This window comes from Mesitornis unicolor, unplaced genomic scaffold, assembly GCF_000695765.1.
Source record: "Mesitornis unicolor isolate BGI_N332 unplaced genomic scaffold, ASM69576v1 scaffold10472, whole genome shotgun sequence".
NCBI classification, from domain to species: domain Eukaryota; kingdom Metazoa; phylum Chordata; class Aves; order Mesitornithiformes; family Mesitornithidae; genus Mesitornis; species Mesitornis unicolor.
Genome location: NW_010168524.1, coordinates 31,921 through 47,998, shown reverse-complemented (window position 1 = coordinate 47,998; position 16,078 = coordinate 31,921). Strand labels below are relative to the sequence as shown.

At 34.9% G+C, this 16,078-nt stretch overlaps 1 protein-coding gene across 1 annotated transcript in view; it reads right to left on the bottom strand.

Annotated features, from left to right (window-relative positions):
• DOK6 (docking protein 6) overlaps nucleotides 1-16,078 on the bottom strand; it is a gene marked incomplete at both ends in the record, with an annotated part of 34,114 nt that overhangs the window by 5,638 nt on the left and 12,398 nt on the right. The window contains one exon of the mRNA XM_010179044.1: nucleotides 4,170-4,289. Coding sequence (XP_010177346.1) covers nucleotides 4,170-4,289 — 120 coding nt within the window. The remainder of the gene's footprint in view (nucleotides 1-4,169; nucleotides 4,290-16,078) is intronic.

The following is a 16,078-nucleotide window of genomic DNA, read 5'->3' as shown; positions in this document are numbered from 1 at the left end:
CCCTAGCAGCAGCTTGAGAAACCTAAGAAATACGAAATGTATGTGTAAGTATCACAGGGTATTGCTTACAAGACTACTTGTCAACAGTGTTATCAGATCCAACTGAGTCTAGATTTTCTTTCCTGGAGTTCTAACTGTGGATTAGTATTTGTCTTATCATTGTATATCTAGCTCCACTGTCATTATACTGAATTTGTTATGTGAATAGGATCATGTAGACTTTACTGCCTTTGATTTAATACTTTCTTTTCATTCTTTATCAAATAATCTAAATGGACATTCATAAACAGTAAGAGACTGTTTGGTGTGAAAAGAAATTTAAACAGAAACAGACTTGCTGCTATAGGGCTGAGGAACAAAAACAAATCACTTTTAGATTTGCAGGAGAGAGAAGGTGAAATGGTTGGAGGGTAACAGAAGCTTCATTTCAAATCTCACTTCTATTGGAATCTGCATATCATTGCAAACAGTCATTAGTTGCGAGCCTTAAATGTAGAAAGAAAACCACCTAAGGGTAATTTTCTGCAGCAGAGTTTACACAATAAGACTTGCAGTAATACTTCTTGAAAGTAATAACAGAGATGAAATCCAGTGAGAAGCTTTCTTTTACTGATGTGCTTTGCACAAGGTTTGCTTAGATGTCTTCTCTATTCTTCGTACAAGGCACAGTAGCTAGAGGTCTCTGCTATAAGCAGTGCAGATCTATAGTATGGCTTTTTTAGCTAACATCACTGCAGAAATACTTGGTGCTGGAGGGTCAAGCAGGAGTGCAACTACAATAAAATAGATCTCACTAGCACTTACTGAACAACTCAGAACTATAAACGAATGACTCTTTCAGATCACTGCACTACCATAAATTTTCATCCTCATATGGTTGAAATGCCTTATCATTGTCATGGCCTCGTCATGGTCTTTTAGCCATGATGTTTGCACACCAAACAGCAATTCTGCCAACCTTTGGAACAAACTGTTTTGCAAACCATATTGTTGCATTCATGTAATGAAGAATCAGGTGTCTTCCTTCTTGAAATGGCTCTGGAGGACATATACAGGGACTAAATCATAAATCTATACAACAGAAAACTTACTTATTTTCAAGATATATCTAATTTCTTTGAGCCCTTCAGTGAAGAGAACCCTTACAAGTACATGACATACACCATGCAAGTATCCTCTAAGGAATGGAATAGGCAAGTAGTTGGACAGATGAAGAACATAGCGTATTAAAAATATTATTGCTAGGAAAATGTAAAGCAGCTAATGAAAAAAACCACCTTAGACTAGTTCTTTAATGATCAAGAAAGTATAGTTATCAAATTTGAAACATTTCAGAAAATCTTTAGGGCAAAGTAACCAGTTGAAAAAAGACAGTGGAATGAGATGGATTTAATGATTGATAAATCTGTTCTTTTGGAATTAATGATATTAACATCCTGTTGTATCACAGAGATATCAACAGTGTAACACCATAATTCAATTGCTTTTAGCCCTTAAGATGTAAAAAATATATCTAAAACTGCAAAACTCCTGGCACTGTAGTCTTTATGATAATGCAATCTCTAGTCTTGCTCAGATACTAAGAGACATCTTTTGTTCAGTGACCTGAAAGAAAGCCCTTGTATGGTTCAGGCAACAGAACTTGCAGGAAAGTAGATGCTGAGGCTTTATTACAGGTTTTAACCAACTGTATTCTCACATCTCTGTTTCAAGTAAATATTAATTGACTAATTCAAGAGGAATTCTGTGAACTTGACATACTTGCAATATGTTTGGAAACAATGACATTCAAAGGTACTATATCAGTGTACAGTTCTTATTTAATACAAAAATAATAAAATTATCATGAGACTGACACAGCTGCCATTTTCACAATGAGCAAGACTTTAGATGTTTTATATATATAGTAACTTCTGATAAATTTCAAATCGGATAACTAAGTTTGAGCTTCCAGTTTCAGGTCAACAAAAGCTCAGCAGACTCTTGAAAGTCTTTTATGTATCTCTTGAACTACGATTTTTTCATAGCACACCTTTAAAAGTTACAATATGAGGAAAATGTGCAAGAGAATAAATTTTGAATTTGAATTTTTTATAAGAGCTCACCAAATGATTCCACTCTCCAATTTGTCACCTTTTGCATAAAACTGCCACGTGGGGAATGACATGGCCAAATTTGCAGAATAAGATAACGAGTATACATGGAAGTCATGGTTCCATTCAACAGATTTTACTGAAGTAATCTGCTAAAGAAGTTTTGAGTGCAACTTTGAGTACTTACAGCACAGATAAATGAACAAAATGCTACATTTCATACCAATGGTAAGAATCTTTGTACCCTCCCCTCCTTCCAGGTTGTTTAAAAGACCCCACAGAGCAGAACTTGTTTTGCTTCTCAAAAAGACAGCTAAGGAGACAAATTTGAATTTCAAACATGCTTATTAAAATGCAAAGTTGTGCATCTAAGGTTTCGAGGGAAAGAAGTGAATAGGTATCAGAATTGCTTGTCTGAGATACTGTAACTAATGATTTAGCAGAGCATGTTCATCAAATATTGGATTTTATGTATTCAGTCATTTGGTTTAAAAGAATATGGCTAATGATACCCTTCATGCACTCTTATTCATGTGATTTGTACAAAAAAAGTACATGCTTTGCTCTTTGTTTCCTTTCTTTTATTTACTTAGAACAATAAAGATGCTAATTATGTTCATATGTGCTGGTTGGTAGCACTGCAATTAATTTCTAGAGTAAAGCAATTGAAAGAAGACTTGTTCGCACAACAGAACTAAGCTATGTCTTCTGGAGGTCATGTGTATATAACCGGATCTCTTTCAAGAACAAGATGAAATGTAGCATTTGCCATCTATGTCCAAAAGCTGCTCAACAGTATGTGAATTCACTGTAGAAAGAGCTTGAAGAATTTCACACTATCTTTCTGCTCACATTACATGTTTTTGACATAATTTATTTTCCTTCACATTTTTTAAGAAACTCTACCTGCTCACATAGTTCTGTCTTCAACAGCATGCATATGAGTTTTATACTTACAGCCTATGAGCATATAGCAGATAGGATGCTTTGAGTGGCATCTGATCCTTATCACTTTCCTACAACATTAGTAGTTCTCCCTTCTGGTTATTAAGTAGTTTGAGACTACAAATTAAATCCTGTGTCTCATAGGAGGCAAACAACTTGACAAACATTTAAACTTCTTTTAAATTGCACTTGAACAATGTCTGATTTTTGAACAAAATTTCTTAAAGATTTCTCTATGTTTTATGTTACTAGGTTCAGAGATGTCTGGACTCTCCTATGAAATTAATACAATACAATCAACACAGTACTATTCATTCTATAATTTAATTACGTAATTTTGTTTATAATGATAGCTGGCTTGATATTTTATGACCATTGAGGTAGTTTGCTTTATTACTTTGTTAAAAGCTATTGGATTTTCTAAAAGCATCAAGACAGTAATAATCATTGAGTGCTGTAATTTAGGGAGGAATAAATGAGCACATTTTGTGTTGCCCTCATGTTCATTAATAGGAATTAAATGGCAGGATAATAATAGTTTTTCTTTTCTTATTGCATATTCCATCCACTAGTATCCTTCCTGTGCATGTGTCTAATCTAAAGTTCTGTTCCAAGTAGCCATTAGATGAAGAATTACAAGCTCAGGCTTAGTGCTGACTAGCATCTGTCATTGTCATTTTCACCTGTATTTGACAAGATTTAGACGACCTTGACTTCATTATACAAGACAGGTATGAGTTTAAAGAAAATACGTGTTTTGCAGTCAAAAATGGTGTTGATTTGTATATTACTGTCTTTCAAAGGCTGTGGAACAACAATTGCTGTTTTATTCCTCTGCACAGAGGACACTGTTTCCAGAACCAGAAAGGTCATAGTCATCATTTCCCATGACAGGAAAATGTGAATGGAACAAAGACATGAAGTCACTCTACGTGTGGTATTTGGCATTGAATTTAATCATCTTTATTAGTAGGAAAAATAGGATTAAGCCTCAAAAACACATCCAAATGTTTAGTTATTCATGATGTGCTTCTAGCTAATAGTAAAAATCCTTGCAACAACATACACAAGCAAAGATAACATGGGACATCACATAAGAATTAATCTAGGAGCATTTACAAAGTTACATACCATTCTGTTCTCTCTGGACTCCAGCAGCAAGCAAATCTGGTTCCCCAAGACTTATATCATTGAGCCTGGTTCCTAGACACTCCATGCAAAGATGTTTGCACCATTCCTCTGCCTCTAACTCTGGAAAGCAGAAAGAAAAAAAATGTGTTAACATTTTACAAAAAAGAAGTGTGAAGTTAAATCAATACCTTCTTTCTGACCAGCTTTATGACAATATGCTTTTGTCGAAACATGAGTTATTATCATAATGTTCCACACAATTTCTCTGCCTTGATCTATGAACTTCTAAAAGGGTTTACATTATTAGGATTGCATTTTCCATTTTCAAATTTCGATATAGACAGTAGAGTTAACAAAAAAGGAGAAAAGAGTAGTGAGTTTTCAAGGCAGTATATTTCTAGTAGGCCTTCTAGAAGGAAGAATTCAATTTACACAGAATCACAGAACGTTAGGGATTGGAAGAGACCTCAAAAGATCATCTAGTCCAATCCCCCTGCCGGAGCAGGAACACCTAGATGAGGTTACACAGGAAGGCGTCCAGGCGGGTTTTGAATGTCTCCAGAGAAGGAGACTCCACAACCTCTCTGGGCAGCCTGTTCCAGTGCTCTGTCACCCTCACTGAGAAGAAGTTTCTTCTCAACACATTAGATTAGATTAGATTAGAAACACATTAGATATAATACCCGAAATATACTTTACTGCTTTTTAGGTGAATGTGAACTATTAAAGTACTTTCAGTTTCTAAAGTTTCTAGAGTATTTTTTTGGAAGTAAAGGCAAAAACAGTAATAAAAAGACCTTAAAATGCAACACTTCTTTCTCTGCTGTACTGAATGGCTTTGCCTGTGAAGTTAGACTGAATAAATAGTTTATTCAGTTCTGTTCACCTTCTTTTGGTCTCAGAGAAATTTATGCATTAGTTGAAATACTTGTATGAAAATTCAAAACCTCCTAGTCCTTTCTGAGTCCTCCACGGCATCCCACTGACATACATTTGAGAACTTCCTATGTGCCAGTCTACCAAGACATAAACTGCCCAAGCCATAACTCCCCAAGACACACCAACAGTCCACTACTTCTACATCCACCCTCATCTTATCTTCCAAAACTTAACTTCACAAAATCTCTGGCATTGGTCAAACAAGGAACATCTCAAGTTGACAGTCATGCAGCGTGAAACCACAACTAATAAGAATCGTGCAACTAGGCTGACTGTCTTTTACAGAGTAGGCTTCATCTTAGGGAAGTCTTCTGGAGAGTAGACTTGGCACTCTCTGAGCATTCATTGTCACAGTCAGTCTATATCTGATCATCCTTAGAGGTGGGTGACTCCAGTTAACTACAAATGTCTCTTTTAAACTCTCAGGTTTTTCATTGCTATTTCTGGGGACATTTGGAAAATACTTTCGTGACAATCTCTCTGATGTAGTGCTGAAATGCAGAGAGAGAAAAATACTGCATAAAATCTCTGCAGCATCAAGTGATGATGACTCATTGTAATTAGTGAAAATTTATATTCAAGAAAAATCTTTCCATGCCTAATTGGTACAGTCCTCAAATCCATGCATGATTAAGCATAGATCTCAAGTGACAGAAACATTTGCTGGATAAGAAAGGGAGACATGCACTCAATTTCAGGTCTCCGAGAACCTTTGGATACACTTTTTTCATGGCCCTGAATAATCCAGAAATAGATTGTTCCTGAGTTATTCTGGCTATCAGCTGGCCGAGTTCCCAGAGAGACAGCTCAAATGACATAGCCTGTTTTGGGACTTTAGAAGCCAAATGGGGTTGTTATCACAGAGACACAGTCTGGGGGGCTTCTTTAGAGTGCTGTAAGCAAAGAGGTTTCCCTTAACCCTTCCTGATGCTTTGCAGGCTTTGTCTCAGGACACAGATCTCCAAATGCGGTCTTCTCATAACATCTTCAGCTTCTGGTAGTAACAGACAGAACTTTCTATCAGTAACATCTAGATGAGATTTAACTTTGTATGTGAGAAGAAAATATCAAGGTAACTGCATACATGTTCCTTAACACTTCCAGAGATACAGACTCCCTGGTGGAAGTAAGGAGAGAACAGGTATATCTCTGGACAGCAATAAAAACTTCGGGCTTTTAAAAAGAATAAGATGAATTTGTTTAAAAGCTGACCTCCAAAATTCATCTTCTGCTCATTAATGAAGAAATTTCCCTTCTGTTTTCCCTGCCTTTCCTTCAGTCTTTGTCATTTCCTTGGATATTTGTGAGGTCTCTTGAACCAGAAGGAGGGCTTCATGCCAGTGAGATGATAAAAGTGGAACACAAGACATGCTGCCCTATTCTGGCAGCACACAGAGGGGATGCGAGAGGCAGTACACAGGCACGTGGGCAAGGCAGCCCCCTCCAGAGAGGGTTTCCACTAAGTCATCCAACATCTGCTTCCAGCTACAGATAAATTTGGGGTAGTCAGTGCAGAAAGGCTGGTAGCACAAAGGTGACAGCACAAATATAGTCCAGTGCTCCCATGTTTCCTTTCTTTCCCTCTCACAACTCATTTTCTGACTAAACTGCATTGCAGAACAATATAAATGCTGACAGAATGCATAACTCTATATAAAGCGTGTAATTTTTCCTGGAATATGGTCAGGATATAACATTTTACATATTTAACAAAATCTGCACTTTATTACTTTATTTCATTGTGCCTGAACTCAGACGAAATGGGTACATTCTGAAAATGTAGAGTAAGATGATGGTAAACAAATACCAAATGACACTTTCTAATTTTACAAATATGTATGGAGAAATTGGCATTTCCATAAATCCATCTTAACATCAACATATATTCAAAACAAACAAAAAAACAAAAGCATTGTTCTAGGAATTTGCTTCTTGTGAGTGTCTTTCTTTTCATCTCCTCAATCTATATGCCTCTCTCTATTACGGGAACATCCAGATCTTGAAAGTTTGGAGCCAGAAACTGCCTTTCAGCGTGTTTGGCTCTGGCAGTTTAATTTAAGCTGCTGCTTCTTCACTGCCAGGCATTGATGATTAGACCCAGGTTAGACCAGTCTCCAACTGCCACACAGAAACAATTTATCTTACTGTGAGCATTACAAGATCATGGCTCTATTTTTCAAAGTGTTGGCTATAACATGCATTGTATTGCTGTATAACTCAAAATTTGTATCTTGCAAAAATATTGACTTAATATGACAGAAAATATAGTTTCAATGCAGAAGTTAAATATCCTCTCACAGAACTTTGCGGATTTGTGTCAGCTGTCAGAAGCATCAACATTATCAACAAATGTGTTTGGAAGGTCAAGGGTATGAGGGTACTGTGTGGGTTAGTTTTACCAAATGCATTCTGATAGCTATTGCTTACTTGCAAGGGATTGCCTTCAACCTTTTCCTTGACAGACATGTGAAATCTCCTTTAGAAGCAGGTGAATTACCTTTCAAAGACAAAGCTATATTTTTCCTTTCATCATGTGTATCTATAAAGCAGTTCACTTTTTTTTTTGTAGCAAGTCTATAGAATGGTTTGTGTTTCTGGATAACAAATTAAATGTTATTTATAAATTATAGTACATAAATGCAACAGTCACAGTAGGAATCTCTAAGAATGACAGCAACCACATCACAAAATAGAGATACCAGTGTTAATTCTTTATTTTGATTTTATGCATATATTGAAACAGATGAAATATTGGAGTGGAACCAAGCCATAAAAACTGTCAGAAAAATTCTTTTTAATGCATGTAGATTAGATTTATTGGTGGTAAATGCTGACTTTTTAGTCATAACTGGTACCTGTCATTGAAAAATTTAGTTTCCTTTTAAGATAACTGAATTCTTGGACTGAATGGTAAATTGTAAAGCATGCTTTCACAGCTATAAATAAAACCCAAATAGTTATATTTTCATCTTTACTATTATTCAATTGTAAAATGCTGCTGTACAAATGTCACAAGATGAGATAAAATACGAAAAGATGGAAGACATTAATTAGGCACTGTTTATTGCATAAGAAATATTACTGGCAACAAATCTGGAAACTTGTTATCTGAAAACATACAACTTTTTAATGGCAATATTTTCCCGCAGTTTACCTGAGCATCTAGGTCATGCCTGAGGTTATATGTCAGTTCCCAGGTGATTAAACTGGTGCTGTGGCTACTGTTGCCACTGAAGTTGTGTATTGCAAATAGGTAATATCACAGGAGGATAAATGGGTTTGTTGATGCAATAATGATGATGAAATAATATTGGTAAATGGTGTTAGAAATATAGGATTGCAATAGTGAAAGAGCTGTTCTGCTACTTACAGTTTAAAGCAGTTCATGACCCACAACATATTCTAGAGGGAGGAGGTGGTGAGGCAGAGACACAGATATAAAGATGTATTTCACTTCACTGTCCTCAGAGACCCTCTAGATCTCTAAGGCTAGAGGCGAGATTGTTTCCAGATTCCTAACTTGGGAAGCATTTTGTGTATGGACTAAAGTGAATACCTTCTGAATCCTGGTAACTTCATATGCTTTCATATTTCTTTCCTGTGTTCATACTGCACAGCCCTACAGGAGCCTGTCATCACCCACCACAGGCTGCCAGCATAGTTGACCGCCACAAGGCTGAGATAAAGTCCCCAAAAGGTGACCACTCCTGCTCAGTTCAGCTTTTGTCTCTGAATACTGCCATCTTTTCATCACTAGCAGCAGCAAATTATTGCACTGGCAAAAAAAAAAAAAAAAGGCTCAATTTTACACAACTCTTAAAGCTTAAAAACAAAGGTGAGGATGTTTGTCTCTTCCCCTTCTCATGCAGCCCACAGAAAATGCCATGACTAAGGGTTTAATGGAAATAACATATATGCAATATTAGAGGAAGATAACAAAAATTGTCCTTGTGCAAATTCAAAAACCTCACTCACTTTTTCAGCTTTCAGTAGTGTCAAACTGAATATTCCTACTTTGAATGACACTTTAGAATCTTTCCTGTTGGATTAGTAGGATATCCCTTAGACCTGATATTTTCTACTAAGAAAGATAGATGGAACATAAAAGCCACGTGTTAATTTATCTCTTCTAAAAATCACCCAATCTTAATTAGAAGTTAATAGGAAAAAATATCATAGAATTCCCATAGGACTGATGTGCTATTATACTACGACACACACAATATATGCAGCAACTTAATTTCATTATTTTTTCACTAGCAAATACAACTATCACCTGCAGGCATGTAATTTCTTATCAAAAGCAATATCTTAAAAAAACCTCTATCCTTTATCAGGATGTATATCATCCTCTGATGATTCAAACATAAACTTATTTTATAAATACTTAAAATATGTTATCTAACAATGTCTCCGTTACTTAAGGCACTTTTAATAGAGCACATCACACACACTCAAACACAGATACAAATGCAAAGCAATGTGGATATTTCTTATCATTGCTCAGAGGAACTTATAAGTAGTATTACCTATAATAATATTAAAACTAATATTTCTGCCAAAAATCCTCCACTCGTATCTGGAGATGTTGCAAGATACACCATAAACAGTGTCCCAATAATTTCAATTTGTGCACGTACCGTGCTTGCAAATAGCAAGCTGTGAATCCCTGTAGTTATTGAGTTATATGAAAACTGATATTTTCCTGACAATTTCCCCTTCATTTCTGCAAGTCTGATCAAAAGTGTCAGCTTGAATAACCAGCATTCAGCTACTAGACCATCTACTATCCTGTCTATAATATAAACACGCACAATGTTAAGTGAATGGATTTGAAGGCAATAACAGTATTTAAAAAGATCTATCATATTGATGCTACTGTCGACTAAACTATGTCCCTAACATAAACTTTAGCTGCACATAATATCTGCTTTTACCTACACTGCTCCTCTTTTCCAATGTAAAATTGCAGTGAAAGAGCAGCCTTCACTCAAACCCTAAAAGAAATGCCCTGCAACACTGACTAGTAGTCCCTAACCAAAGTCAAAAGAGTAGGAAAAGGTTTCCCATCTGAAATGTAGCTTGAGAATTTAGTTTTAATACAGAAACCGAACTTACCTGACTTGTTTAAAAAATGAACAAAAAATAATCTACAAGAAAGTTATTTCCTTTGCTCAATACTAGTACTAACATAGCTATAAGACAAACGTTTTTTTTAAAGGTAAATGGCTAATTTCTGCTATCTAAAAAAAGAATATCACTTTACTCAGTGTTTAATCCTACCGAAATGAATGAAGTCATTCTAGAAAGAAAATTCTATATATTACATAAATTAGTCCTTCAGGATAGATTTATAATTATTCTTACAGATTGTGAATACTAACTACTTCATGTTGGGGACTAGTGACTCTTGCTGTACCATAAATATTTATTATGCATTGGTATGTCCAACAAATCAACAGTGAGCTGATAGAGCATCACTACTCAAAAATAACCCTAGCAGTTTCACACTCAATTCAAACTTTCTGTCAAGTGCAAAGTAATAATTATGAACATAGAAGAAACATTTACAATTTTTCTGAAACACATGGGCCAGTTACAAGAATCTTGCATGGGAATTAAGACAGTTCCCTAGGATTGTCAATCTGTACCTGTTTAAACAGTTACTAACATTAAATGACAATGGCATGAAAGCAAAATAACTTCAGGCAGCTTGTCTGTAGAGGAAACGACATAAACACCATCAGCCAAGTGTCCAAAAAGGGTCTGTCACCAGTAACATAACATACAGAGTATGATATCACATCAACTTATGCAGCCACCCCATGATTGACAGTTAGCAATGGCATTTGTCTGGTTCAAAACTTCATAGTATTTCAGATTTAGTCTACTCCTACAGTACTATTACTCTTAGAGAAGTTATAGGGCCTTTTCTTAATTGCATAGGAAATTTAATAGCTTCTGGGTAAATCTGAAGTATGCCTCTCTCTGGTTGTCAAGTGTTTTAGTTATAGTCTAGTAAAAGGATCCATGTCTAAAACAAGTATAAATTCTAAATTTCATTTCACTTAAAAAAAATAAAGTTAAATATTCAGTCTTATCTTTGAACTACTGACAAATATTATTGCTTGAAGATCAGAAATACTGTTAGAACAGTAAATAATTCTAAAAGTATTATTTTCTTATACAAAATCAAGGTAATATGGACTAGTTTCAATACATAGGAGAAAAAATATGCATCATTGCCACTACATGCTTCACTGCTCTTATGCCTTTGACAACATGACCTTCACTCCAGCCATCTTATATCCGTTAAAACAGCAGCAACAGACAATAAACATCAAACTAGGAAATCTTTGGAATCTCCCTTTCTTCCCTTTGGCTTCCCTTTCACTAAACATGTCTGACAAAAGCAAGACCTCCAGCTTTGAATACTTAGATTTATTAAACAGTGTTGCATTTTGGCTGAGTATAGAGGGCAGTGTTAGTGTAGCTCCCTTCTGATTTTGCAAAGACTCTAGAAAGCCTTTCCTACACAGTGCAATGTGCCACTTTCAAAGCAATTGCAGACAACTTCTAACAGAATTAATCTGTAAGATCGTAACACTGTGGTATGTGTTTTACTTGATTTTCAGTTGCGTAAAATTTTGCTTTCAGACAGAGTTAAGTATTAACTAGAGATGACTCTGTGTGTCTTTTGCTTTATTCTTTGTGGATTTTAATGTACTACTACAAAAGAAAAAAACCTCCAAACCTTAAAATTTGCGTAGAGCTAGTATCTAAGGAATATAATGAGAAATGTCTTTCTCAAATTTCATATCTACAGAATTAAAAACCAAAGAGTTTCTTTTTAATGTTAATTCTTCACATTTCTTACTCTCATTTTACGTTTTCTTGTATCTTTTATTATCAGCATTAAATGGTTCCCTACATTTGATGCACTTAAGTTATATTCCAATTAAAAAAATGTTTTATGAAAACTGATGTCACTTAATAGATGTGTTCTAATCAGGTAGAATCTCCTGTAAATATTAGTCTTCTAAAATAAAACTGTATCTAAGTTATTCTGGTTTTCAGGATATGCAACTGAGAACTATATCAGCATGTCTTAAGAGACACTGTGCTGGATTTTAGAGTTAATTTTCTTTTATAGCAGCCTGGGATGGAGTTAATTTTCTTCATAGCAGCTAGCATGAGACCTTGTTTTGGATTTGTGCTGAAACTAATATAACATACCAATGTTTTAGATATTACTAAGCAATGTTTACATTAAGCCAAGGACTTTCTTCAGTTTTATCACACTGTCCCTGTCCTCCCATCTTCTTTCATAAAGATGCTGGCAGGAGACACAGCTAGGACAGCTGACCCAAACTGACCAAAAAGATATTCCATGTCATTAGGCATCACGTTCACTATGTAAGCAGGGGGGCAGTTAGCTGGGGCAGAGGGGCAATCGCTACTCAAGGACTGGATGGGTGTCAGTAGGTGGGTTGTGAATGGTCATATCACTTCTTTTCTATTGGTCTTCTTCTGCTTTAGTATTTTATTGTCTTTAATATAATTACAATTTATTATCATTATTATTTTGTTTTACTTCAGTTATTAAACTGTTCTTATCTCAAACATGGGTTATCTTATCTTTTCCCTTCAACTTTCTACTCCATCTCAATCTGGAGGCATGGTGCTTAGTTACTGGCTGGGATAAACCACAACAGACACATGGTTGCCTGAGAAGAGAAAGTTTATTTAAAGCTGAAACTCAGAATCTAAACTTTCATTAATTAAACAGGATTTTTTTCAATTTTGTTTTTATTTTTAGTAGAACACTTCTAAGATTCAGCAGAGCAAAATGATGTCCTTTGCTGAATCAAGAAAACAGCAAAAAGATCCAACTTTAATTATGTGTCATTTTTCTCCAAGAAAATCAGAATAAGTCTTGATGAATGCAATCTTACAGAACATACAAAGATTAAATCATTTGAAACTTCAAGAGCTCTGTGAAATGATGGCTTAAGGCCATGTTAACTGGAGATTCACTGATGGAAGATAGTTTTATTTCAAATTCTTCATCCTTATTTAAGGGTAAACAACTCATCACAGAAGTATAAAGAAAGTTTGAATGTAATATTTTGAATCATATAAACCAAGAACTGCTCAGAAATATTAAGATTTAGGTTTGTAAATCAGGGGCGCTGATTACAGTAAAAAACAGTGTCTGAAGGTGAAGCAGTAATTTATGCAAACCGGTGATCAATTGCCCACTTACAGCTTACTTCTGAACTGATTTATAAACACACACTGTACTAGAGGGCAGGGGATAGATGTAATTTCCTTTATGGAAGAGCTGGGTTCATACACTAGCAAAGGCTGATCTCCTGTGTTCCTTATTTGGACTCCAGGGAAAAGTCCTCTTTGGGATCCCTCATGATCTAAGCAAAATTCAAATACAGGTTCTCCCTGGCTGATACATTTTAATGGTGAGAATAAGCTGGAAAACCAATCAAACAGAAATCAGTAATTAACAGTAGGAATGAGAAAACTGATCACTGCTATTTAAAAGGAGTTATCTAGCATTAACAGTGCACTCAGTAAATGGGCAAAAGTACAGTATAGATGTTGCCATATGTTTTTCCTTATTTTCTTCATTAATGTTTTTAAATAAAGAAATGGCTGAATTGAATGTGACTCTTCCTTCTGCATGGTAACTGTGGCCTACTCCTAAGCACTACTGCCTTAAAAAACCTTCTTAATTTTGTTATATGTGAGGGTAACCAGTGGTTTATTGACTTACACATAAACAAATGAATTTGAAATAAGGGCTTTTTTCCTGGATCACATCATTACAATGAGGCCATTAAATAAAACAACTAAATGCATAATTCTCTCCTTTTTTTCTGAGTCAGATAAGGGCAGGCAGACACTTATAATTCTTTACATTTTCATAATAAATTCTAACATATGCCTTTGCATAGAAACTTTGTAACTTTTAAGATTAATGAATCAGTTTCCATGCCCAAAACCAGTAGTGTAATACACTAGATTGAAGCACAAATTGAAGAAACCTGTTATACAAATGACAGTGACATTTTGGAGGAGTAGTGCTTAACCAAGCTAGAAAGAGAGAAATCTTTTCTGTTTATATCAGAAAAACTGGCATCTTCTTTTACACCCATGATTCGATTCTTCATGAAGCCCAAGGTTTATATTTACAAATACATGCATGCATAACGCTTTTAAGTACAAAAATCAATTTTGAATGGAAGTTTTTACATATACACTACTTAGTTATAAAAATGTAGTTTTCCTTCAGGACATCCATTGAAGACAGTATTTATTTCTTAAAGATTCATAATAATCCTCATCAGCATACATACAATTTTTTTAATGTGCTGTCATCTATTTGATTCACAAGGGAGACTAAAATTATAGATGTGACAACCTTACAAAATTAGAATTATTTAAAAACTCATAGTTCATGGGCTACCAGTATTTTCTTAGCATGCACACAGACAAAACTGCCAATAAAGTAGTTTGAGATAATCACATGCAGAAATATGCAACTCTTTTTCCAGCTTCTTCCTACTCACAAAGAAAACTAGTTGTACTCAGCACATACTGGAATTGTTGACAGACAAACATAATATAGAGAAGTTATTTATCTGAATAATGCTGATTAGTACTTTATTGCTTATTGTACTTTATTAAAGCAGCAAGGACAGCACCTATTAATGGGGAATGCTGCTATATCTAGTGACATGCTGGGAGCACTGTTTCCTGAATCACATATATGTCATGGACATTGTACTACACTTGGAAGAGATTCACACTGTCACTGAGCAAAAACATTTTAAAATGACATTTGCTTTTTGAGTTTCCTGCATTAATTCATTTCCCATCACTAGAGAGAACAGAGGAGATAAATGTCAGATGCCCTGTTTAATTCAATTCTCAATTTCTCAGTGAGGTGATTGTAAGCTATAGCAGAGTTTGGGATATTGTCCTTGCACATTCAAGCAAACTTACCATGGTAAGACTTTCATGTTTAGAATATAAAGCAGAATCTACACGGTCAGACATTTTGTCATTCTTACTGGATTAATGCTTATAAGAATATACCTAACACAGATCTGTCTTTCCTAGATAGGTTAGCTTAATTATCTAGAGGCTGGTCCATTAGCACATTCAAATGTTCTTTCATTTACTTTTATTAGCCATATTAATTTTATATTAATTTTATATGCCCACAGCAAATTCTTTAATTCGATTATTTCAATTTCTAGGTCCAGTTAAAATTATCTGTAACACAGTCTAGGCAGGAAAAACAGCTGTAACATTGACTTCATGTTTTATTTATGGAATATAAAATTCAGTTAGATGATTGATTTTGTTTTTCCTTGAAATTGAAATAAAATGCTGTGCTACTGAGAGTTTTGACCAATGAAGAACTTTCTAAAGAAACACGCAAATTCATAGTGTCACTGAGCAAATACCATTGTGAAATGGAGCTGATTATTTTTCAACAGCAGTCCAAAGAGCTATCTCTGGGGGGCTGTTCACAAAGTACTTCCCATTTTTTGAAACAAAGAAATATATGTATATATTAGTGAGCCATTGTTCTCATTTGGAAGATGATTAAATGATCACCTTGCTGACAGACTTGGTTCCCTTCTCCAGTTCACTAATTTCAAGTTTACTTAATTTTTCTATTAGCCAATAGGCTTACTTTTCTCTCCTGAATTCAGGATTATTTTAAATTTTAATTATGTCTAGATGCCCCATAATAGACCAGTTTTTATTATTTCACTAATAGAAAAGTAACAGTATTACATATTATGATGTTTATTCTGCTTTCTAGAAGACTTACAAATTGATAAAAACTGAATCTAAAGCAAAAAAAAAGTTCCCAAATAAGAATATAAATTCTCTATAGTTTTATGTAAAATTTTCATACCAACAGCAGCTATTTCAGC